The sequence below is a fragment of the Heptranchias perlo genome, chromosome 23, assembly GCF_035084215.1.
Source record: "Heptranchias perlo isolate sHepPer1 chromosome 23, sHepPer1.hap1, whole genome shotgun sequence".
Taxonomy (NCBI): Eukaryota; Metazoa; Chordata; class Chondrichthyes; order Hexanchiformes; family Hexanchidae; genus Heptranchias; species Heptranchias perlo.
The window spans coordinates 27,426,588-27,446,894 of record NC_090347.1 but is presented as its reverse complement, the minus strand read 5'-3'; the positions used below and the strand labels follow the sequence as shown (position 1 = coordinate 27,446,894).

Genomic DNA, 20,307 nt, shown 5'->3' with positions numbered 1-20,307 from the left:
GAAATCAATGGGTAACACAATAATGATAAATCCCTGCTATTCTTATTTCCTCCAGGAGAAATATATCCCACTCAAAAGCAAGAACAAACTAGCTAGTGATGACACACCATGGATGAGTAAAGAAATAACGGCAAAATTGAAACTAAAGAAAAAGGGCATACACTAAGTACGTAGACAACAAAGTAGAGGATGGCAAAAGGGAATAGGAAAAAAGTAAAAAAAAAACACTTAGGAAGGCAAAGAGAAACTATGAAATTAAATTATCAGGGACTATAGTAAAGTATTCTACAGACACATAAATAACAAAAGAGAAACCATGATAGTGCCACTAAGGGATACACAAAATAAACTCAGGTAATGACAGTGAAATGGCAGAAATATTAAATAATTAATTTGCCTCAGTGTTAGGGAGCCCAATATGGTGGGGATGACATATCTTTTTTGATCTCTTCTAAAGACATTTAAGATAAAAACAGGAGCGATAATAAACTAATCAAACTTAGAGAGGATAAAACCCCTAGTCTGGATGGATTGCAACTGTGCATATTAAAAGAAGTTGGGGAAGAGATAGCAGATATGTATAAATAAATTCATTAGAAAAGTGAATAGTGTCAGATGACTGGCAGACAGCCAATGCGATTTCTATATTTAAAAAGGAGATAGAACGAGTCCAAGAAATTAAAGACAAATTAGCTTAACGTCAGTGGTAGGAAAGATAATGGAATCCCTACTCAAAGACGTAATAGAAAACATCCAGAGAATGAAAATATAATAAAGAATAGTCAGCATGGATTTCAAGAAATAACAAAAAGGGTAGACAAGGATAATGCAGTAGATGTAATATATTTGGATTTTCAAAAGGCGTTCAATAAGGTACCACATAGTAGACTCATGACTAAGGTCAGAGCATCTGGAATTGGGGAACAAGTAACAGAATGGATAGCAAGCTGGCTGCAAAACAGAAAACAGTATAAGTTAAAGATCAGAACTCAGAATGGCAAAAGGTAGGAAGTGGTGTTCCACAAGGATCTGTGCTGGGACCACTGTTGATCACCATTTACATAAACAATTTGGACTCTGGAATCGGATGTACAGTTTCAAAATTTGCAGCGACATTAAATTAGGGGTATGGTTAACACTGAGGAGGACTGTGACAAAATACAGGAAGACAATAATAAACTTGCAGATTGGGTGTGTAATTGGCAATAAATTTCAATATAGATAAGTGTGAGGTGGTACATTTTGGTAGGAAGAATAAGGAGGCCACATACTCCTTGGAAAATAAGAATCTAAATGGGGTAGAGGAGCAGAGGGATCTGGAGGTACAGATACACAAATCACTAAAAGTAGCAATGCAGGTTAATAAGGCCATAAATAAAGTGAACATAGCACTGGGGTTCATTTCTAGAGGGATAGAATTGAAAAACAGGGGAAGTTATGTTAAACTTGTTAGAACTTTGGTTAGACCACACTTGGAGTACTGTGAACAGTTCTGGACTCTATTATAAAAAGGATATAGAGGCACTGGAGAAGGTACAAAAAATATTTACTAGGATGATGCCAGAACTGAGAGGTTATACCTATTGGGAAAGATTGAACAGGCTACGGCTCTTTTCTTAAAAAAAACTCCTTTTCGGTGTATTTAATCAGGACTAGAGTCAACACTTTATCAAGCCACGAGATTTTGTCCAATTTAGGGAAGAGAAAGTTCAAAAGCTTAGTTCAAAGGAGCAGTGTTTTGGAGCAGGCTTACCAAGGAGCTAGCTGTCTTTTAGAGGTACTCATTCCATTAATCTTTGCAAACAAAGAGTGGGCTGTGTTAGGTTAGGAAAGCTAAAGAAATAAAATCTAGAAATGCTGGAACTACTCAGTAGGCCCATCAACATCTGTAATGAGAAGAGACAGACCAACATTTTTAAGTGTAGACTTGATGGATTTGCTGTGTACTTCCAGTATTTTCTATTTTTACTTCAGATTTCCAGCATTTGCAGTTTTTTTTACATTTTTATTTATACAAAGGGTAAACGTCTTGTTCGGAACAGATCATCAGTCATTTTGACTACAGAATATCAGTAATATCAGTTTTGGGATCATCTATAAGGACTAGCTTGGGCTGATAGCTGAATAGTAGATTACTACAAAATCATAAAGATTAACTTAAGGTTAATAACATAGATATAAGATGAACATACCAAACGTACTTGAGAAGAATTATGCACAGTTAGCCACCAGTAAAGCATGTTGTTGATTCGTCCCCATTCATGAGGTCACTACAGCAGAACATTGGTGGAGCGGTCTATGCAAAATATCTGCTCCCAAGTTGGCTGTAATTAATAGTTCTAAAGAAAAGGCAATATGAATGGGTGGCTGAGATAGTGATAAATACATTGGTGACCTCCCCTCACTACCATATTTGGGAACTAAACGGCAACTCAATGGAAAATGTATTGACTTTGAAACAATTGCAAGCTTGTCCCTAATTATGGTGCACCAGCCAGTATATTTGCTTAACTTTATTATTTGGTTTGTGGATCAGGCTGATCTTTGTTCTCATCTGAATGATGAGCTTTTTAAATTTTAACATTTATCTCTAAATTGCATTTTGAGATGTTGATGCTCAGCACCTCATATCAAAAATTGAATGCAGATATCACTGGGTTACTATATTTAGAGCTTTGGCCTGTCGCATGAATAGAATTGAAGATTTCCTCAAGTAGGGATAGTTTAATTTGGCAATAAAATTTTGGATAATACCATCATCAAGTAACTCGATCTGTGGAACATATATCCTTATATAACAGCAACTACCTGGTAAAGTGGAAGGAGTTGCTCTAGTTGTAAAATGGTTAGATAAGAATATAAGAAATAGGAGCAGGAGTAGACCATCCAGCCCCTCGAGCCTGCTCCGCCATTCAACAAGATCATGGCTGATCTTCTACCTCAACACCATTTTCCTGCACCGTCCCCATATCCCTTGATGCCGTTAATATCTAGAAATCTATCGATCTCTGTTTTGAATGTACTCAATGACTGAGCCTCCACAGCCCTCTGGGGTAGACAATTCTAAAGATTCACCACCCTCTGAGTGAAGAAATTTCTCCTCATCTCAGTCCTAATTGGTCTACCCCAAGGTTTGCCCGGTAGACCCATCGTTTCTTGCCCCACGGAACTTATTCCTTCCTATCTCGACTCTATTTTTTCTCCCCTTATCCAGCCTCTTTCGACCTCCATTTGCGACTCTTCTGACGCCTTCCGCCACTTTAACAGTTTTCAGTTCGCCGGCCGTAACCATCTCCTTTTCACTATGGACGTCCATCCCCCACCAGGATGGCCTGCAGGCCCTCCGCTTCTTTCTTGAACAGAGGCCCAACCACTCCCCATCCACCACCACCCTTCTCTGTCTGGCTGAACTTGTTCTTACATTGAACAACTTCTCCTTTGACTCCACTCACTTCCTCCAAATAAAAGGTGTCACTCTGGGAACCCGTTTGGTTCCTAGCTATGCCTGCCTTTTTGTCGGGTACGTGGAACATTCTTTGTTCCAGTCCTACTCAGGCCCTCTCTCTCATCTGGATGGAGCAACTCTTACTCCTTTACTAAACATGATTGTCTGAACTGTCTTTCAAAGATGATCTTGCTGCATTGGGCCTCACGCATTATGTGAAAGTATCATCTGAATGATTATGAAGGAAGGATGAATATGGTAATCTAATTTTAGCATGGTCTTCCCCATTCTGTTGTATTTTATTCTCCACATTCTTCACTCCTACCCTTTTTAACTGATGTGAAGTGTTTTGGCAATTTTCAATTGGAATAGTTAGGGTGTGCCTTACACTTGAGAGTGCTTGGATTGAAAAGAATAAAAGAGGTTTGTGGATGGGATTTTTATGTGGTAAGGCACATTACTTAACTTCAGTAAAAAACTGGAGAAACCCTGGGACAGTAATTCTCTTCCAGTCCATATCCTAAAGTAAGTGAAGTATGATCTCTATTCAATAATTTAAAAAGAATAGTACATCAACAGTGCTGTTATTTAATAAAGTGAAGTGGTCTGCAGTGGTAAATGATCTTTGTTCATGCTGAGTTCAGTTTTACAATTAATTATATAGATTGAACTGTTGAGTGGTTAAAAGAATGAGAAGACTGTGTTGTGAAGCAGATACCAATCACCTTTATTTGTGGCATTGTCTACTTGTGTAATTGTTAGTGCAGATGCTAATAATTTTCAAGTTGTTGGGGAATTAAACTAACAAGTTACTATTTAACAGCTTGTTTCCTGTGACATGCTCCAGAAGGTAAAAGAATTTTAAACTATTTATATCAGTCACATAATGCAGGGTCTTTCCCCCCTGTGAAAGTGCATACACTTCATGATCTTACATTTCCACTGTAAGAATTATTAGTGTAAGGAATAATGTCCATAGAATTAAAATACTGCATACTTACATAAAAACCTTTGAACCAGTTACTGCGGCTTAAACAGCTCTTGAAATCATAAAGAGGTTGTAATTTATTAACTATAGTTTGCAAATAATTCATCGTAATTTTGTTAGGATCTTAGTAGTCAGTAAGAACACCCCATTGTCTGGGTGTGTCATTAAAGAAAAGAGTTTATTTGAAAATTGTGAGCTTCCAACTAACAGTGCAAAGAGGGACTCCTCATTGTATTCATGCTGAGCAGATTCATAATGGGGACTTCTCCTGATTTCATTTAAATTATCCACAAATGTCAGATGACCCTTTAGAATATCTGGTGGTATGCAGGTATTAAACAATGAAAGGAAGGATGGTGGAACTCGAGTGTTCAGAATATCAAATGTGAGCTCTAAGTTTGTTGACAAATTGATGAAAATTTTTAATACTTGGGCCTTAGTTTGGGCTGACCCTTTCTGCAACAGTTCAAAAAATTCTGGGATGGACCTTTTCATCTTCAGCTGGTTTTGATGGTAGTGCAGTAAGTTACAGAGCAGCCTTAAAGCAGCTAACTGTAACTCAGAGTCTAAAATGGCTGCGCTGACCAACTCACGGACTTGATGAACATATTCCTGGATTATTTCTCGATTTGTGACATTGTTAGAAAGAAAGTTAAGAGCATTTAAAGCATCTACTTTTATCTCAGTCAGAGGATCATTCAATGATTCCACAATAATGCTGATCCCACCTTGTGAACGAATTAATTCATGATTAGCAGAAAATGCAGCCAACCTACAAATACTTGTTCCAATGAGGGCTTTCAAGGTAGGATTGGGATTTTGCTTAAGAACAGCCAAAAGTCCACGCAAGTGTTGTGCATCCATGTCATTGCAACTACTGGTGATGGTAAATCCTGTTGCATCGGCCTGAATCATATGTGAGTTACCAGTCCCTGCTTCAACGCATGAGCTATGTTCATTACTGGACGTTCTTCTGTCCTGGTCATCAGCGTTTGTGTTTATGTCGATTGGTTTGTACAGTAAATAAGCAGCTCCCATTCCAGACAATAGCCCCATCATGTTCCTCCTACAGGTGCCTAAGTTGGCTTCCATTTTCATTTGTAAGTTGCTTCTATTGTGTGTTCAATTCACTAAGCTCAGTATATTTGACACTAAACATTGAATAGTTGAAACAAATGGTTCTTTTTAACTGACAGCAATTACTTCATAACAAAAGATTCCAATTGGCATCTTGTAGATTCTGGTATCCATAGCACACTGAATTTGAATGGTTACATGTTTGGTGATGTCATAGTATAATATATATGTAGTCACAGCAGCCTTCTATAAACATTGATGATACTTATAATAACAGAAGCTGAGAACATGAGCAAAGTCAAATATAAGAAATGGTCTTTTGGCCCACTGCAGCTCATCCCCCTAATATTCTCGTTCTCCAGCTGAGTCTGTGTCTCTGTCACCCTGCCTGGCAGCTTATCATTAGTTAACTGTGAACCATGTTTGTTAGTAATTTATACTTGTGTGTTATCCATTCAGGGTACAAAGAAGGAGTGATTGCACAGTCTTCATGTGACTATGTGTTCTTTGCATTTTCAACCTCCTTGTGTTAAAACCTACATTCAGAAGGTTGTGGTTTCAAGCTCTACCCCACACTTGCAGACATAATCTAATACAATACTGAGAGAGTAATGCGCATTGGAGGTGCAGTCTTTTGGTTGAGACATTAAAACAAAGTCTTTTCTCAACAGGGAGAATGTTTAAAAAAAAATCTGATGGCATTATTTGAAGAGTTCTCTCGGTGTTATGACCAACATTTCTCCCTCAGGCAACATTCCCAGAAACAAATTAACTGGTCACTCATCTCATTTGCCTCAGGTGTGGATACAAACACAATTGTACCAAAATGGAAGCTATGGCCTTTGGTTTGCCCCTCAAAGAATTTGGGATTCATTCCCCTTGAAATGGATTTGACATCATCAAAAGGATGTTTCACAAAAGAGTCACGGATCCTGTGGACAGATGCAGAGTATTCTGCATCAACAACAAGGGAATATTATCAGTGAAATCGTAAATGAATTCTCCATACAGAACCATTGTATTCTTCCCCGGTGCCTTGCAAGAGCAATCCCTTCTACTTGCACTAGTCATTCTGATGTTGTTACATTGTAGGTACCATTTGGAAAACAGGAACTACTTTGACAGCAGTGCAAGTTCAGAGCACTGAGTTATACGGCTGGCTGTAGAGTTTAACTAATGTTCAAATCCTGGTAACATTTTTAATATTAGTAAAAAACTGACTGTCTTGTCCCTTTTCTGAGTGTACTTGTGTGTATTTTGACAGTAACTCCAGAACCGAGCCCACTAATATCTCCCTTCTCAGGCCTGCTCTTCTGTCTCCATTTACCCTCACCTGGTCATGGCACCTTTCATCGCCTCTGTCTACTGCCTGCTCTGATCCTAACCCATCACTACTTGACAACCAAACCTAGTCTCCTGTAAGCAATGGCCCCCAATTACCCCATCCTCCACTTTCGTTGACCATCTTGAATACTCCTTGGGTCAACCTCTTCAGTCTCCACCATTGTTCGTACCACATGCATCACCACCTTCCCTCCCTTGGGGCAATCTCAGACCCCCTCTATATTTGCCTCACGAACACTCACTTATTTGCCTTTGTAAAATCTCACCTTGACACTGACAGAAATATGGCACATGGGCAGCAACTCATTTCCTCTCACAGTAGCTTCCCTGCTAGGCTAAAGCTTCCCTGCTAGGCTACAGCCCCTGCCCAAACCATTGCCATGGTGGCGTGACCATTATCTCCAAATCGCATTTTGGCCTTTGCCCTTACTGCCCCTTTAAGTACTTTACCCTTTTTATTTAAAATTCTTTTCTTTTACCACACTCCTCTGCCAAGTCTTTTGTCAACTTCCTCCCCATGGTCTCAGTGTTAGACAAGGTTATCTCTAACCATTTCCTCATCTCTACTAACACCCACATCCCTGTACCCTGGTACAATTACACTGCTTTCACCATTCATCCCTTGATAAAGCTGTCCCCAGGACCCTTACAATCTCACTCTCATTGTCCTAAATCCTCTACCATGTCACCATAACCTCTCCACTGTGGTAGACTTAATGAACTGTGCTCTTATGACTATCCCTGAAACCCTTCTTTGCTGCAAAGTGATTACTGTTTGCTGCACCTGCCATTTCTTTCTCAAGTGTGAAGGGTGTAAACCCAAGCACACACAACTGGCCTAGCCATCCATTGTCAGATCTGGCATGATCATATCAAGCCTTCCTCAGCCCAGACCACCCATTATTCCAAGATCATCCTGAAGGGCAAGGATAGCCCCAGGTTCCTTTTTTTCTTTGGCCAGCTGCCTCCTTAAACCAGCTCCTCCACTAAGTGTAATGAGTTCATAGATTTATTCATCACTGAGATCAAGCCTATCCCTGCCTCCAATGAGTCCTTTATGTTCCCAGGCTCTTGACACATCCTGGCTCTCAATTGCTGTCTGTCTATTGCTCCTCCCCCAATTTACCCCTGCCCTCTCCAAGCTCATCTCATCCATGAGACCACACTTCTTCCTGTTCCCTTGATTCCTTTTCCACTCAACTCCTGACCACCCAATTCTCCTTTCTATGTCAGCAAAGATTCTGCTCAGATCAGCAAAACCCAACTCAATAAGTTAAGCTCCAGCCAAGTACTCCAGACATAGGGGATCAGAAGCCTTTTTTGCAGGTGTGACCTGCAGTCCTGAATATGTATTGCCTCCTGGGTGCGAGGGTAAGGGACGTAAGGGAATGGAGATGGAGAATGATCAGCCAGAAGTCGTAATTCAGGTGGAGAACCAACGACATGTGAAAGAATACAGGAGAGATCCTGCTAAGGGAGTTTGAGCAGTTAGGATCTAAGCTAAACAGCAAGACCCCAAGAATAGTTGCGCACAAGTGGTTTGCCACAAGTGATGATCAATACTAGAATCGATTACAACATTCAAAAAAAGTTCCTGGATAATTACTTAAAAAGAATATAAAAGGGTATGAAGAAAATCAGGAAAGTGAGATTAGATTTGAAGAGAAAGCAGGAAAATGGGATTGTGTAAAATCAGTTCAAGAGGGGCCTAATTTCAGCAAAGACAAGAAAGAGAAAGAGAAAGGACTTGCATTTATATAGCACCTTTCACAACATCCTAAAGCACTTCATAGCTAATTAAGTACTTTTGAAATGTAGTCACTAGTGTAATACAGGGAAACCGAGCAGGCAATTTATATCCAGCAAGGTCCCACAATCAACAATGAGATAAATGACAAGGTAATCTATTTTAGTGATGTTGGTTGAACATAAGGAATAGGAGGAGTCGGCCATAGGGCTCCCTCGAGCCCGCTCCACCATTCATAAGATCGATATTGACCAGGACACGAGGAGAACTCTCCTGCTCTTCTTCAAATAATGCCATGGGATCTTTTACCTCCACCTGAGGGGGGGTGGTGGGCAGCCAGGGCTTCACTTTAATGTCTCATCTGAAAGCCAGCACCTTGAACAGTGTCAGCCGATGTGCTCAAGTCTCTGGAGTGGGGCTTGAACCCATGACCTTCTCTAACTCTGAGGTGAGCGTACTACCACTAAGTCACTTAAAGCTCAAAGGCCTCCTCCTGTGCTAAAATTCTGATAATTAACTTTAAAGCCTGCCTTTATGTATATTTTGAGACTCAAAGACTTGGTGGAAATTGCCTGGTAATGGATTTATGCACTGTATGATGTTCCTACTTCATTCAAGGAGTTAACATTTACTGCCTTATACTACCAACCAGTGGCCAAAAGATTAAACTGCACCCTTGCAGCATGAGGCCAGTAATTATATAAAATCTCTCTTGGCATCAGAAAGCATGTTCTAAACTTGCAGCAGCTGCAGAAATCCCACAAAAGCTGTTTCAAGTTCTGACATGTATAATTTTTATTTCGAGCAAAAGATGGACTATTAGTAAAAAATTGCTGTTTTTAGTTGCACACCAATAGTGACACATATAAAGGGAGAGCAGTGTTATTTTTAATTGTGATGTGGAGATGCCGGTGATGGACTGGGGTGGACAAATGTAAGGAGTCATACAACACCAGGTTATAGTCCAACAGCTTTATTTGAAAATCACAAGCTTTCGGAGCTTTCCTCCTTCGTCAGGTGAGTGACCTGACGAAGGAGGAAAGCTCCGAAAGCTTGTGATTTCAAATAAAGCTGTTGGACTATAACCTGGTGTTGTACGACTCCTTACATTTATTACTTTTAATTGCATTTAAATAAATAATAAAGGCTTCTTATGCCAAATAATTTTTTTAAAATATTGACTCATTTAAGTGTATAGGGCAGTTCATGTTACGTCATTCATATGTTTAATCCTAGCAATCAATAGTTAGAAAACTTGGCCAAAAGGGTTTCACAGGTGAGACCATGTCTAGTTGGGTATGAGCAACATGATTTTGTTCTAATTATTAGTGGAGCATTTCTCGATGGGCTCTCGGTACAATTACAGCCAACTGGCACTCTGGACAAATCTATCCAATTTGTATGAATAGAACAATGAAAGACGAATGCAAAGATTAGTATGTGTTCACTTAATCCTGGTTAACAAAAAATACACTGAGTAACCTGTGTTGCATTCCTGTTTCCATTAATACAGGCAACCTCAGTCCCAGTCAGACCGGTGTGATGAATTTGCACCCAGGATTGCCAACATTCTAATCCTCTGATCCTGGTGGGAGGGAGAGGTGTCAAGAGGAGGCCAGGTGTGTGTCCACCTTTCTGTGTACCTGTTGTGATTTTAATATAGATTTGGAAATACTTCAGGAAAAGGGAGGTGACAGCAGGCTGTAATGGCACCCACAGTTGAACAACTTATCAGACACTGCTGGTTCAAGTGGATGTTAAAGATCCCATTGAGACTAGTTGAAGAGGAGTAGGGGGTTCTACGGTGTCCTGGGCAATATTCAACCAAACCCACCAAAAATAGATCAACTGGTCAGGATGGCTGTTTATGGGACCTTGCTGAAACCTACAATAACTGCACTTCAATAATTCATTGTATACAAAACACTTGGGACATTACATAAATGCAAGTTCATTTTTCTGCCTGAGTGGCCCAGGTAGAGTCCTTTCAGGTGGCCATTTCCTTGCCATCCAGCAAGATGATTGGGTTAGAATGGGCAAAAACAACTTTAAAATGTAAGCTAATAGAAATTAAAGGCCTAAAGATTGAGATCTTCCTACAGCATAATCTTAAAAAATGATAGAGACTTGATAGGTACAGACGTAAGACAGCCTTTTAGGAGAGAGAAATGGTGAAGGAAAATCTTTGAGAAAACACAAAGTTACAAAGTTTTTCTATTTTCATCAGGCTAGTTTTATAGGGAGATTATGTGCCATGTTGGTATTTACGGTTCAGTTCAATTCATGTTGCAAAATCTGGATCTCATTTGTACCCAAGAGTGACTTTTTAACATTATATTCATGTTAATCCAATGGCCGATGCTGTAAGTCAAATATAGACCTACTGGCCCTGTGCTCCTATTCACCCTTGGGCTACCAACAGCTCTGAGAATTTCCTGTCTCCTGGGCCAGGTAATAATGAAAACTTTCAGCTCACAACCTAGCATGATTGATGTAATATTTTCCAAATATAACTAAAATTCTTCGCAACAATCAAATAATAAAACTACCTTAAACAAAAACAAGAATTTAAAACATTTTACTCAGCTTGCTATCTCCCTTCGCCCATTCTTCTTATTTTAACCACTTTTTTCAATATAATGTATTTTAACATTTCCATATCATTTTTTGCTGAAACAAAGCTTTCCTTTTCGTTGAGGATTTAAAAATGGCATGTGGCTGAAGAACAGTTCTAAAGGCCATTTCAGCCACTTGAGACCTAAAATGATAAGTTGACAGTCGCAGAACTGAATTAGGTCAACTGAACACTCTTCAGCATCAGCCACTCTCACAGGATGTTATCTTGTGCTTAGGGTTGCCAACTCTGGTTGGATATATTCCTGGAGGTTTCATCACATGACCACCCCCCTCCACCCTCCCACCATTGATTGCCTGACACATCCACCCTCGCAGCGCACCGCCTTTCAACACTAATTGGAAAGCGAACAGGCTCTTAATTACCCAACTGGATGATGCTTGACTGTCAGTCAATCAGCCTTTTTGGCCAATCTCCACGATTTTTATAACTAATAAATGTTCAAAGAAAACGAAAAATTTATACACTTTTTTTTAAATATCCCGATGACTTTTCTCCTGGGATGCGCATAGCAGTATCCTAGAGATTAATCTTTAATTCCTGGAGACTCCAGGACAATCCTGGACTTGTATTCGATGCAATTTTTTGCCTCCTATTCTGTCCTTCCCTTGCCCAGGGAAAATAACAACCTGCTTCCAGGTCTCATCCAGTGCAGCAACAACAACTACATGCATTTCTCTAGCACATTTAAAGTAGTAAAATGGCCCAAGGCACTTCACAGAGCGTTATCAAATAAAATTGAACACCAAGCCACATAAGGAGATAGTAGAAGAAGTGACCAAAAGCTTGGTGAAAGAGGGAGGCTTTAAGGAGTGTCTTAAGAGGGGGAGGGGAGGGAGGGAGAGAGAGAGAGCGCGCGCACTTAGGGCGTAGGCAGCTGAAGGCATAGTCGTCAATGGTGGCAAGGTTAAAATCGGGGCTGCACAAGAGGCAAGAATTGGAGGAGCGCAGAGATCTAGGAGGGTTATAGGGCCGGGGGAGGTTACAAAGATAGAGAGGGGCGAGGCCATGGAGGGATTTGAAAACAAAGATGAGGATTTTAAAATCGAGGCATTTCTGGACCAGGAGCCAATGTAGGTCAGCGAGCACAGGGGTGATGGGTGAATGGAACTTGGTGCAAGTTAGGATACGGGCAGCAGAGTTTGGGATGAGCTCAAGTTTATTGAGGGTGGAAGATGGGAGGCGAGACAGGAGAGCATTGGAATAGTCAAGACTAGAGGTAACAAAGGCACGGATGAGGGTTTCAGCAGCCAATGAGCTGAGGCAGGAGCACAGACGGGCGATGTTACAGAAGTGGAAGTAGGCGGTCTTGGTGATGGAGCAGCTATGTGGTTGAATGCTCATCTCCGGGTCACATAGGACACCAACGTGGCAAACAGTCTGGTTCAGCCTCAGAAAATGGCCAGGGAGAGGGATGGAGTCGATGGCTTGGGAACGGAGTTTGCGGTGGAGACCAAAGACAAAGGCTTCGGTCTTCCCAGATTTAGTTGGAGGAGATTTTTGCTGATCCAATACTGAATGTCAGACAAGCAGTGTGATAAGAGAAACAGTGGATGGGTCGTGAGAGGTGGTGGTGAGGTAGACCTGGGTGTTATCAGCATACATATGGGGCCTGATGTGTTTTCAGATGATTTCGCCGAGGGACAGCATGTTGATGAGAAATAGGAGGAGGCCAAGGGGGACTCCAGAGGTAACAATACGGGAGTGGGAAGAGATATCAGTGCAGGTGATTCTCTGGCTACGACCGGATAGATAAGAATGGAACCAGGTGAGCGCAGACCCACCCAGCTCGACGACGGCAGTGAGGCGTTCGAGGAGGATCATGCAATTAACCATGTCAAAGACTGCAGACTGATCGAGAAGTACAGTACAATATCAAGCACAAGGAAGTGTTTAAATTCACCCCAGGGATAACTCCCTCTAACCTTAATTGAGCAGGAGAATTATTTGAATAGCAGCAGATTGCAAGTGGTTAATCATAGTATACTGCTTGCTAATAGTAAGTAGTTCTAATGTTTCACACAGTATATCTTGAAGTGTTTGACAACTTCAGTGATGTCTAAAAGGTATTACATTTCTCAGTGTACCTGCACAATATTTGGATTCTGCTCCCAATCGAAACTGAGCAACAAAAGTAATTTGGTAACCAACCTCAAATATTTTTTTTATTATTCGTTCATGGGATGTGGGCGTCGCTGGCAAGGTCAGCATTTATTGCCCATCCCTAACTGCCCTTGAGAAGGTGGTGGTTGCAGTCCATGTGGTGATGGTTCTCCCACAGTGTTATTAGGTAGGGAGTTCCAGAATTTTGACCCAGCGACGATGAAGGAACTGCGATATATTTCCAAGTCGGGATAAGAACATAAGAACATAAGAAATTGGAGCAGGAGTAGGCCAATCGGCCCCTCGAGCCTGCTCCGCCATTCAATAAGATCATGGCTGATCTGATCCCAACCACAAATCTAAAGAACACAAGAAGTCGGAGCAGGACCCGGCCACACAGCCCCTGGGCCCTCTCCGCCACCCACAGGGCATTGACCGATCCGAACTCAGCTTCATGTCCAATTTCCTGCCCGCTCCCCATAACCCCTAATTCCCTTTACTTCTAGGAAACTGTCTATTTCTGTTTTAAATGTATCTAATGATGTAGCTTCCACAGCTTCCTGGGGCAGCAAATTCCACAGACCTACCACCCTCTTAGTGAAGAAGTTTCTCCTCATCTCAGTTTTGAAAGAGCAGCCCCTTATTCTAAGATTATGCCCCCTAGTTCTAGTTTCACCCATCTTTGGGAACATCCTTACTGCATCCACCCGATCAAGACCCTTCACAATCTTATATGTTTCAATAAGATCGCCTCTCATTCTTCTGAACTCCAATGAGTAGAGTCCCAATCTACTCAACCTCTCCTCATATGTCCGCCCCCTCATCCCCGGGATTAACCGAGTGAACCTTCTTTGTACTGCCTCGAGAGCAAGTATGTCTTTTCTTAAGTATGGAGACCAAAACTGTATGCAGTATTCCAGGTGCGGTCTCACCAATACCTTATATAACTGCAGCAATACCTCCTTGTTTTTATATTCTATCCCCCTAGCAATAAAAGCCAACATTCCGTTGGCTTTCTTGATCACCTGCTGCACCTGCATACCAACTTTTTGATTTTCTTGCACTAGGACCCCCAGATCCCTTTGTACTGCAGTACTTTCCAGTCTCTCGCCATTAAGAAAATAACTTGCTCTCTGATTTTTCCTGCCAAAGTGCATAACCTCACATTTTCCAATATTATATTGCATCTGCCAAATCTCCGCCCACTCACCCAGCCTGTCTATATCCCCTTGCAGGTTTTTTATGTCCTCCTCACTCTCTACTTTCCCTCCCATCTTTGTATCATCTGCAAATTTTGATATGTTGCACTCGGTCCCCTCCTCCAAATTGTTAATATAGATTGTAAAGAGTTGGGGACCCAGCACCGACCCCTGTGGAACACCACTGGTTACTGGTTGCCAGTCTGAAAATGAACCATTTATCCCAACTCTCTGCTTCCTGTTCGATAACCAATCCTCCACCCATGCCAGAATGTTACCCCCAATCCCGTGATTTTTTATCTTCAGTAATAATCTTTTATGTGGCACCTTGTCGAATGCCTTCTGGAAGTCTAAATACACTATGTCCACTGGTTCCCCTTTATCCACCCTATACGTTATATCCTCGAAGAACTCAAGCAAATTTGTCAGACATGACTTCCCCTTCATAAAGCCATGCTGACTTTGTCCTATTAAATTATGCTTATCTAAATGTTCCGTTACTGTCTCCTTAATAATAGACTCCAAAATTTTACCCACCACAGATGTTAAGCTAACTGGCCTATAATTTCCAGCCTTCTGCCTACTACCCTTTTTAAATAACGGTGTTACATTAGCAGTTTTCCAATCTGCCGGGACCTCTCCTGAGTCCAGGGAATTTTGGAAAACTATCACCAAAGCATCCACAATCCCTACTGCCACTTCCCTCAAGACCCTAGGATGGAAGCCATCAGGTCCAGGGGATTTATCCGCCTTGAGTCCCATTATTTTACTGAGTACCATCTCCTGAGTGATTTTAATCGTATTTAGCTCCTCCCCCCCGAGAGTCCCCTGTTTGTCCAGTGTTGGGATATTCTTAGTGTCAAACTTAGTGTGTGACTTGGAGGGGAACGTGCAGGTGGTGTTGTTCCCATGTGCCTGCTGCCCTTGTCCTTCTAGGTGGTAGAGGTCGTGGGTTTGGGAAGTGCTGTCAAAGAAGCCTTGGAGAGTTGCTGCAGTGCATCCTGTGGACGGTACACACCGCAGCCACTGTGCGCCGGTGAAGGGAGTGAATGTTTAGGGTGGTGGACGAGGTGTCAATCAAGCAGGCTGCTTTGTCTTGGATAGTGTCGAGTTTCTTGAGTGTTGTTGGAGCTGCACACATCCAGGCAAGTGGAGAGTATTCCATCACACTCCTGACTTGTGCTTTGTTGATGGTGGAAAGGCTCTGGGGAGTCAGGAGGTGAGTCACTCGACACAGAATACCCAGCCTCTGACCTGCTCTTGTAGTCACGATATTTATGTGACTGGTCCAGTTAAGTTGCTAGCCATTGGTGACCCCCCAGGATGTTGATGGTGGGGGATTTGGCGATGGTAATGCCGTTGAATGTCATGGGGAGGTGGTTAGACTCTCTCTTGTTGGAGATGGTCATTGGACTCGGCCAACGTTGTCTACCTCATACGTTGCAGGAAAGGATGCCCCAGAGCATGGTACATTGGCGAGACCATGCAGACGCTGCGACAACGGATGAACGGACACTGCGCAACAATCGCCAAACAGGAGGGTTCTCTCCCTGTCGGGGAACACTTCAGCAGTCATGGACATTCAGCCACCGACCTTCGGGTAAGCATACTCCAAGGCGGCCTTCGAGACACACGACAACGCAAAATCGTCGAGCAGAAATTGATAGCCAAGTTCCGCACCCATGAGGACGGCCTCAACCGGGATCTTGGGTTCATGTCACACTGCACGTAACCCCACCAGCGAACAAATGTTATCTGTTTTTAATATAACGGGTCATTGACTGTCTTCCTTATCTCTCTCTCTCTCTTTTTTTGGGGGGTTTGTATATTCGGTGGCCTTTTTAGGTGACACCTTTCTGTCTGCTCACTGTGATTGCCTTGGCAACGGGCAGTAATCACCAGGCATTGTTTTGTGATCTTAAAATGCGAAGGATTCGAAAATGTCATTTCCACACCGCCTGAGGAAGGGGAAAGCCCCCGAAAGCTTGTGGGATTAAAAATAAAATTGTTGGACTATAACTTGGTGTTGTAAAATTGTTTACAATTGTCAACCCCAGTCCATCACCGGCATCTCCACATTATGATATTGTTGATTAGGACTTTTAGACAGCCTTTGTCAAAGACCCACATGATAAAATGAGAACGAGCGAGAGAGTGTGGATATATCTTAGTGAGGAGATCTGGAGTCAAATTTAGTGCTTGAGGGACCAATCATAAAAGACATGGATGCAGGAAGCAATTACACACTTGTTAAATTTGCAGACATCAAAATGAGAGGATTCAGTTAATGACTTGGTGATCACTTACGGAATTGCACAAACAAAATGACAAATGAAATTCAATGCTGACAAATGTAAAGTATTGCATAGTGGGAGAAAAACATGCGAAATAGAATTAGCACAATGGTCAGTCAAGACACTGTGAACAATTTTACAACACCAAGTTATAGTCCAACGATTTTTATTTGAAATCTACAAGCTTTCGGAGGCTTCCTCCTTCCTCAGGTAAATGTTCCTCAGGTCAACCCCAGTCCATCACCGGCATCTCCACATCAAGACAATGTGAAGCAGCAATTAAGAAAATATAAGTAGAGATACAGAAGTATAACAGTGTAAAACAAATAATTTAAGATGCACTTATCAGATCACAGCTGCATTTGTTTACATTTCAAAAGCTACAAACCTGCATTGGAGAGCATGCAGAGGACAGCAACAAGAATTATCCCACTTTCAAGAAGGAAGCATTGGACAAATTCTAATCAAAAAGCAAAAAACTGCAAATGGCGAACAAAAAACCCCCCAGAAAATACTGGAGAAAAACACAGGTCAGTCAGTATCTGTGGAGAGAACATAAAGTTAATATTTAACAAGTTATCAGACCTGGAAAAATGAAAGTATTTTAATAAAGGAGAAGGTTTTTTTTTTGGTGGGGTGGGGGGGAGGTGGGGGAAGACTTGTCAATATCAATGGAATGACCTTTTAACCTGTTTAAAAGCAAACCAGGAGTTAGGTAGATGATTATCTTTACGCCAGACCATAGAAGGAAGCATTGAAGAAATAAAATGCAATGGAGAAACAAAGAACATTACTGGTGTTGGCCTGTTTTTTTTTCTTGTCTCTTTTGAGGGCCTGTCGACCAATTTTGACTTCACACTTGATCTATTTTTAATGTATTTTGTTTTCTCTTCCTTGGGTTACATCCCATTGCCGTAGCTAGTTATACATTCTTGGTTGCCCTATTATTTTATTTTTGAAATACTTCATTGTTTTCCATTGTAATGATCATCTGTTCTCTCTCTCCTATTTCTCTTCTCATTTAAGCCAGTTAAAGGTTAGTCCATCAATATTTCCCCTTGCGTTTTCCCCCCTCGCTCTCTTTGTTCCAATTCTACTAAAATACTTGTGTAGCTTGCAGTTCTGATGAAGGGCTTGATGTCTGAAGCGTTAACTTAGACAAGCTCAAGATCTACAATCTGAGAAGAAGGTTAAAGGGAATCTTAGAGATATATGGAAGATATTAAAATACTTAAAGCAGGAGGTGTCCAAATCGCTTTGGGCTTTAGTATAAAGTCCATGTTCTCATGATTTGGAGGTTGCTGTTGCGTCTGACACTAGTGTGCAGATTTAAAATTATCCAGCAAAGCGTAAACAATACTGAGAATAGCCTTTTCTCAACCTTCCTGTTCCACAAAATATTCAAACAGCAGAACCCAGCAAATAAAAAGTGGAAGTGCCTGGGGTTCAAGACCCCATTGCCAGCACTCAAGGCCACAGCTTGGTCACTTCTGGGATAAAGGTTATTACTGGAAGTTCAGAGAATATAAACCACCCAAGATATTAACCAACTTCCTTTTACCCAATGACCAGCTAAATTTCTATTTTAATATAGCTTGATGCTTAATTTTTCCCAAGGGACAAGAAGTTGCCTTTCATCAACTCTATACGGCACTGAATTAAATTCACAGAACCTTTGACCTCCAGTTCTCGAAGGCCATCTTTCAAACTAATGTGCACAGTGGCTCTCTAAAATATTTTATCCAAATTCGTTATTTTTAAGTTTGAAGACAGTTTCCCCGCCCCCCCCGGCAGACAGCAATTCATGCCAGGATACAATTGCAGTCACAGAGAATTGCTCATTAACTTTACAACAAGAGACATTTTCATGCATCGACCTGGATAGTAGCAGGCTATTCATACATCACAGGGGAGCCATAACTTGAGAGTCTGACTTTTGCCTTTCCCAACACCCACACCCACATACTTGCCAGTAGAAGTCACGCGAGAACAATCAGGAGTGGGAACACTGGCCGATTTTTCGATTCTCACTTTGCAAACACTGAGACCACGCTACCCCCACCACTGCTCTGGTCAAGATCAATTAACTTTGTATGGAGCAAGGATCATTAGGGAGCTTCCTGGTCTGTGCACCTCATTTACCCCACTGATCCATCAGGGAACTCTACTTGGAAACAAGAACAAATGGAGTGCATTTTAACCCAGGAGACAGTGTTAATGCCAACAGTCTGTTGAAATACTGGGACACAAGCCAGTCAAGGCATTGTGTAACAAAACACATATTTTTAATATGGAGACTATTTTTTCCCCACTTCATATCTATTCTGTATCAGAGAACCATAGCAGTCTGTTCTATACATTGGAAATGTCATAGAAACATAGAAAATAGGAGCAAGAGTAGGCCATTCGGCCCTTCGGGCCTGCTCCACCATTCAAAATTATCATGGCTGATCGTCTAACTCAATACCCTGTTCCCGCCTTTTTCCCCAGATCCCTTCAGCATTAAGAAATATATCTCTCCTTGAATATATTTCATGACTTGGCCTCCACTGCCTTCTGTGGTGGAGAATTCCACAGGTTCACCACCCTCTGAGTGAAGAAATTTCTCATCTCGGTTCTAAATGGCATACCCCGTATCCTGAGACTGTGACCCCTGGTTCTGGACTCCCCAGCCATCGGGAACATCCGCCCTGCATCTCGTCTGTCCAATCCTGTTAGAATTTTATTTTTTTCGATGAGATCACCTCTCATTCTTCTAAACTCTAGTGAATATAGGCCCCACTACTGATGTTAGGGTAACTGGTCTGTAATTCCCTGTTTTTTCTCTCCCTCTCTTTTTCAAAAAAAGTGGGACCTGTAGAATTTTGGAAGATTATCAAAAGCAAGAAGGTATGAAAAATCAGCAGTCCTCATTGTGACATCGGCAATACCATAAAGTTAATTCTGTTGGCTGAACTCTTGTATCCAATGCATCCACTATTTCCAGGGCCACTTCCTTTAGTACTCTGGGATGTAGATTATCAGGCCTTGGGGATTTGTCAGCCTTTAGCCCCATTAATTTCCCGAGCACTACTTTTTTAAAACAAATACTGGTTTCCTTCAGTTCCTCCCTCGGTTCCCTAACATTTCTGGAAGGTTATTTGTGTCCTCCTTTGTGAATACAGAACCAAAGTACATTTTTAATTGTTTTGCCATTTCTTGGTTTCCCCATTATAATTTCCCCCATTTCTGACTGTAAGGGACCTGTATTTGCCTTCACTAATCTTTTTCTCGACATATTTATGGAAGCTTCTACGTTCCCTGCTAGTTTACTCATACTCTCTTTCCCCTCTTAATCAATCTCTTTGTTCTCTTTTGCTGAATTCTAAACTGCTCCCAATCCTCAGGCTTGCCGCTTTTTCTGGCAATTTTCTATGTCTCCTCTTTGGCTCTAATACTATCCCTAATTTCTTTTGTAAGCTACGGTTGAGCCACT

At 41.5% G+C, this 20,307-nt stretch overlaps 1 protein-coding gene across 1 annotated transcript; it reads right to left on the bottom strand.

The window, feature by feature from the left end:
• Positions 1–854: 854 nt before the first annotated feature.
• On the bottom strand, positions 855–5,525 carry LOC137341317 (armadillo repeat-containing protein 10-like). The gene is made up of 2 exons (XM_068004445.1): positions 4,642–5,525; positions 855–951 (listed from the first exon to the last, which is right to left on the bottom strand). Exons 1-2 carry the CDS (start codon positions 5,523–5,525, stop codon positions 855–857), a joined length of 981 nt encoding a protein of 326 aa, XP_067860546.1.
• Positions 5,526–20,307: the final 14,782 nt, after the last annotated feature.

Bases quoted from the DNA above. Each gene is read 5' to 3' on its own strand.
- LOC137341317 (XM_068004445.1), bottom strand. From the start codon at position 5,525: ATGGAAGCCAACTTAGGCACCTGTAGGAGGAACATGATGGGGCTATTG. The intron at 952-4,641 runs GTTAGTTGGAAG...TCTGTTTTGCAG, and splicing joins GAGGAGTCCCTCTTTGCACT to CCAGCTTGCTATCCATTCTG.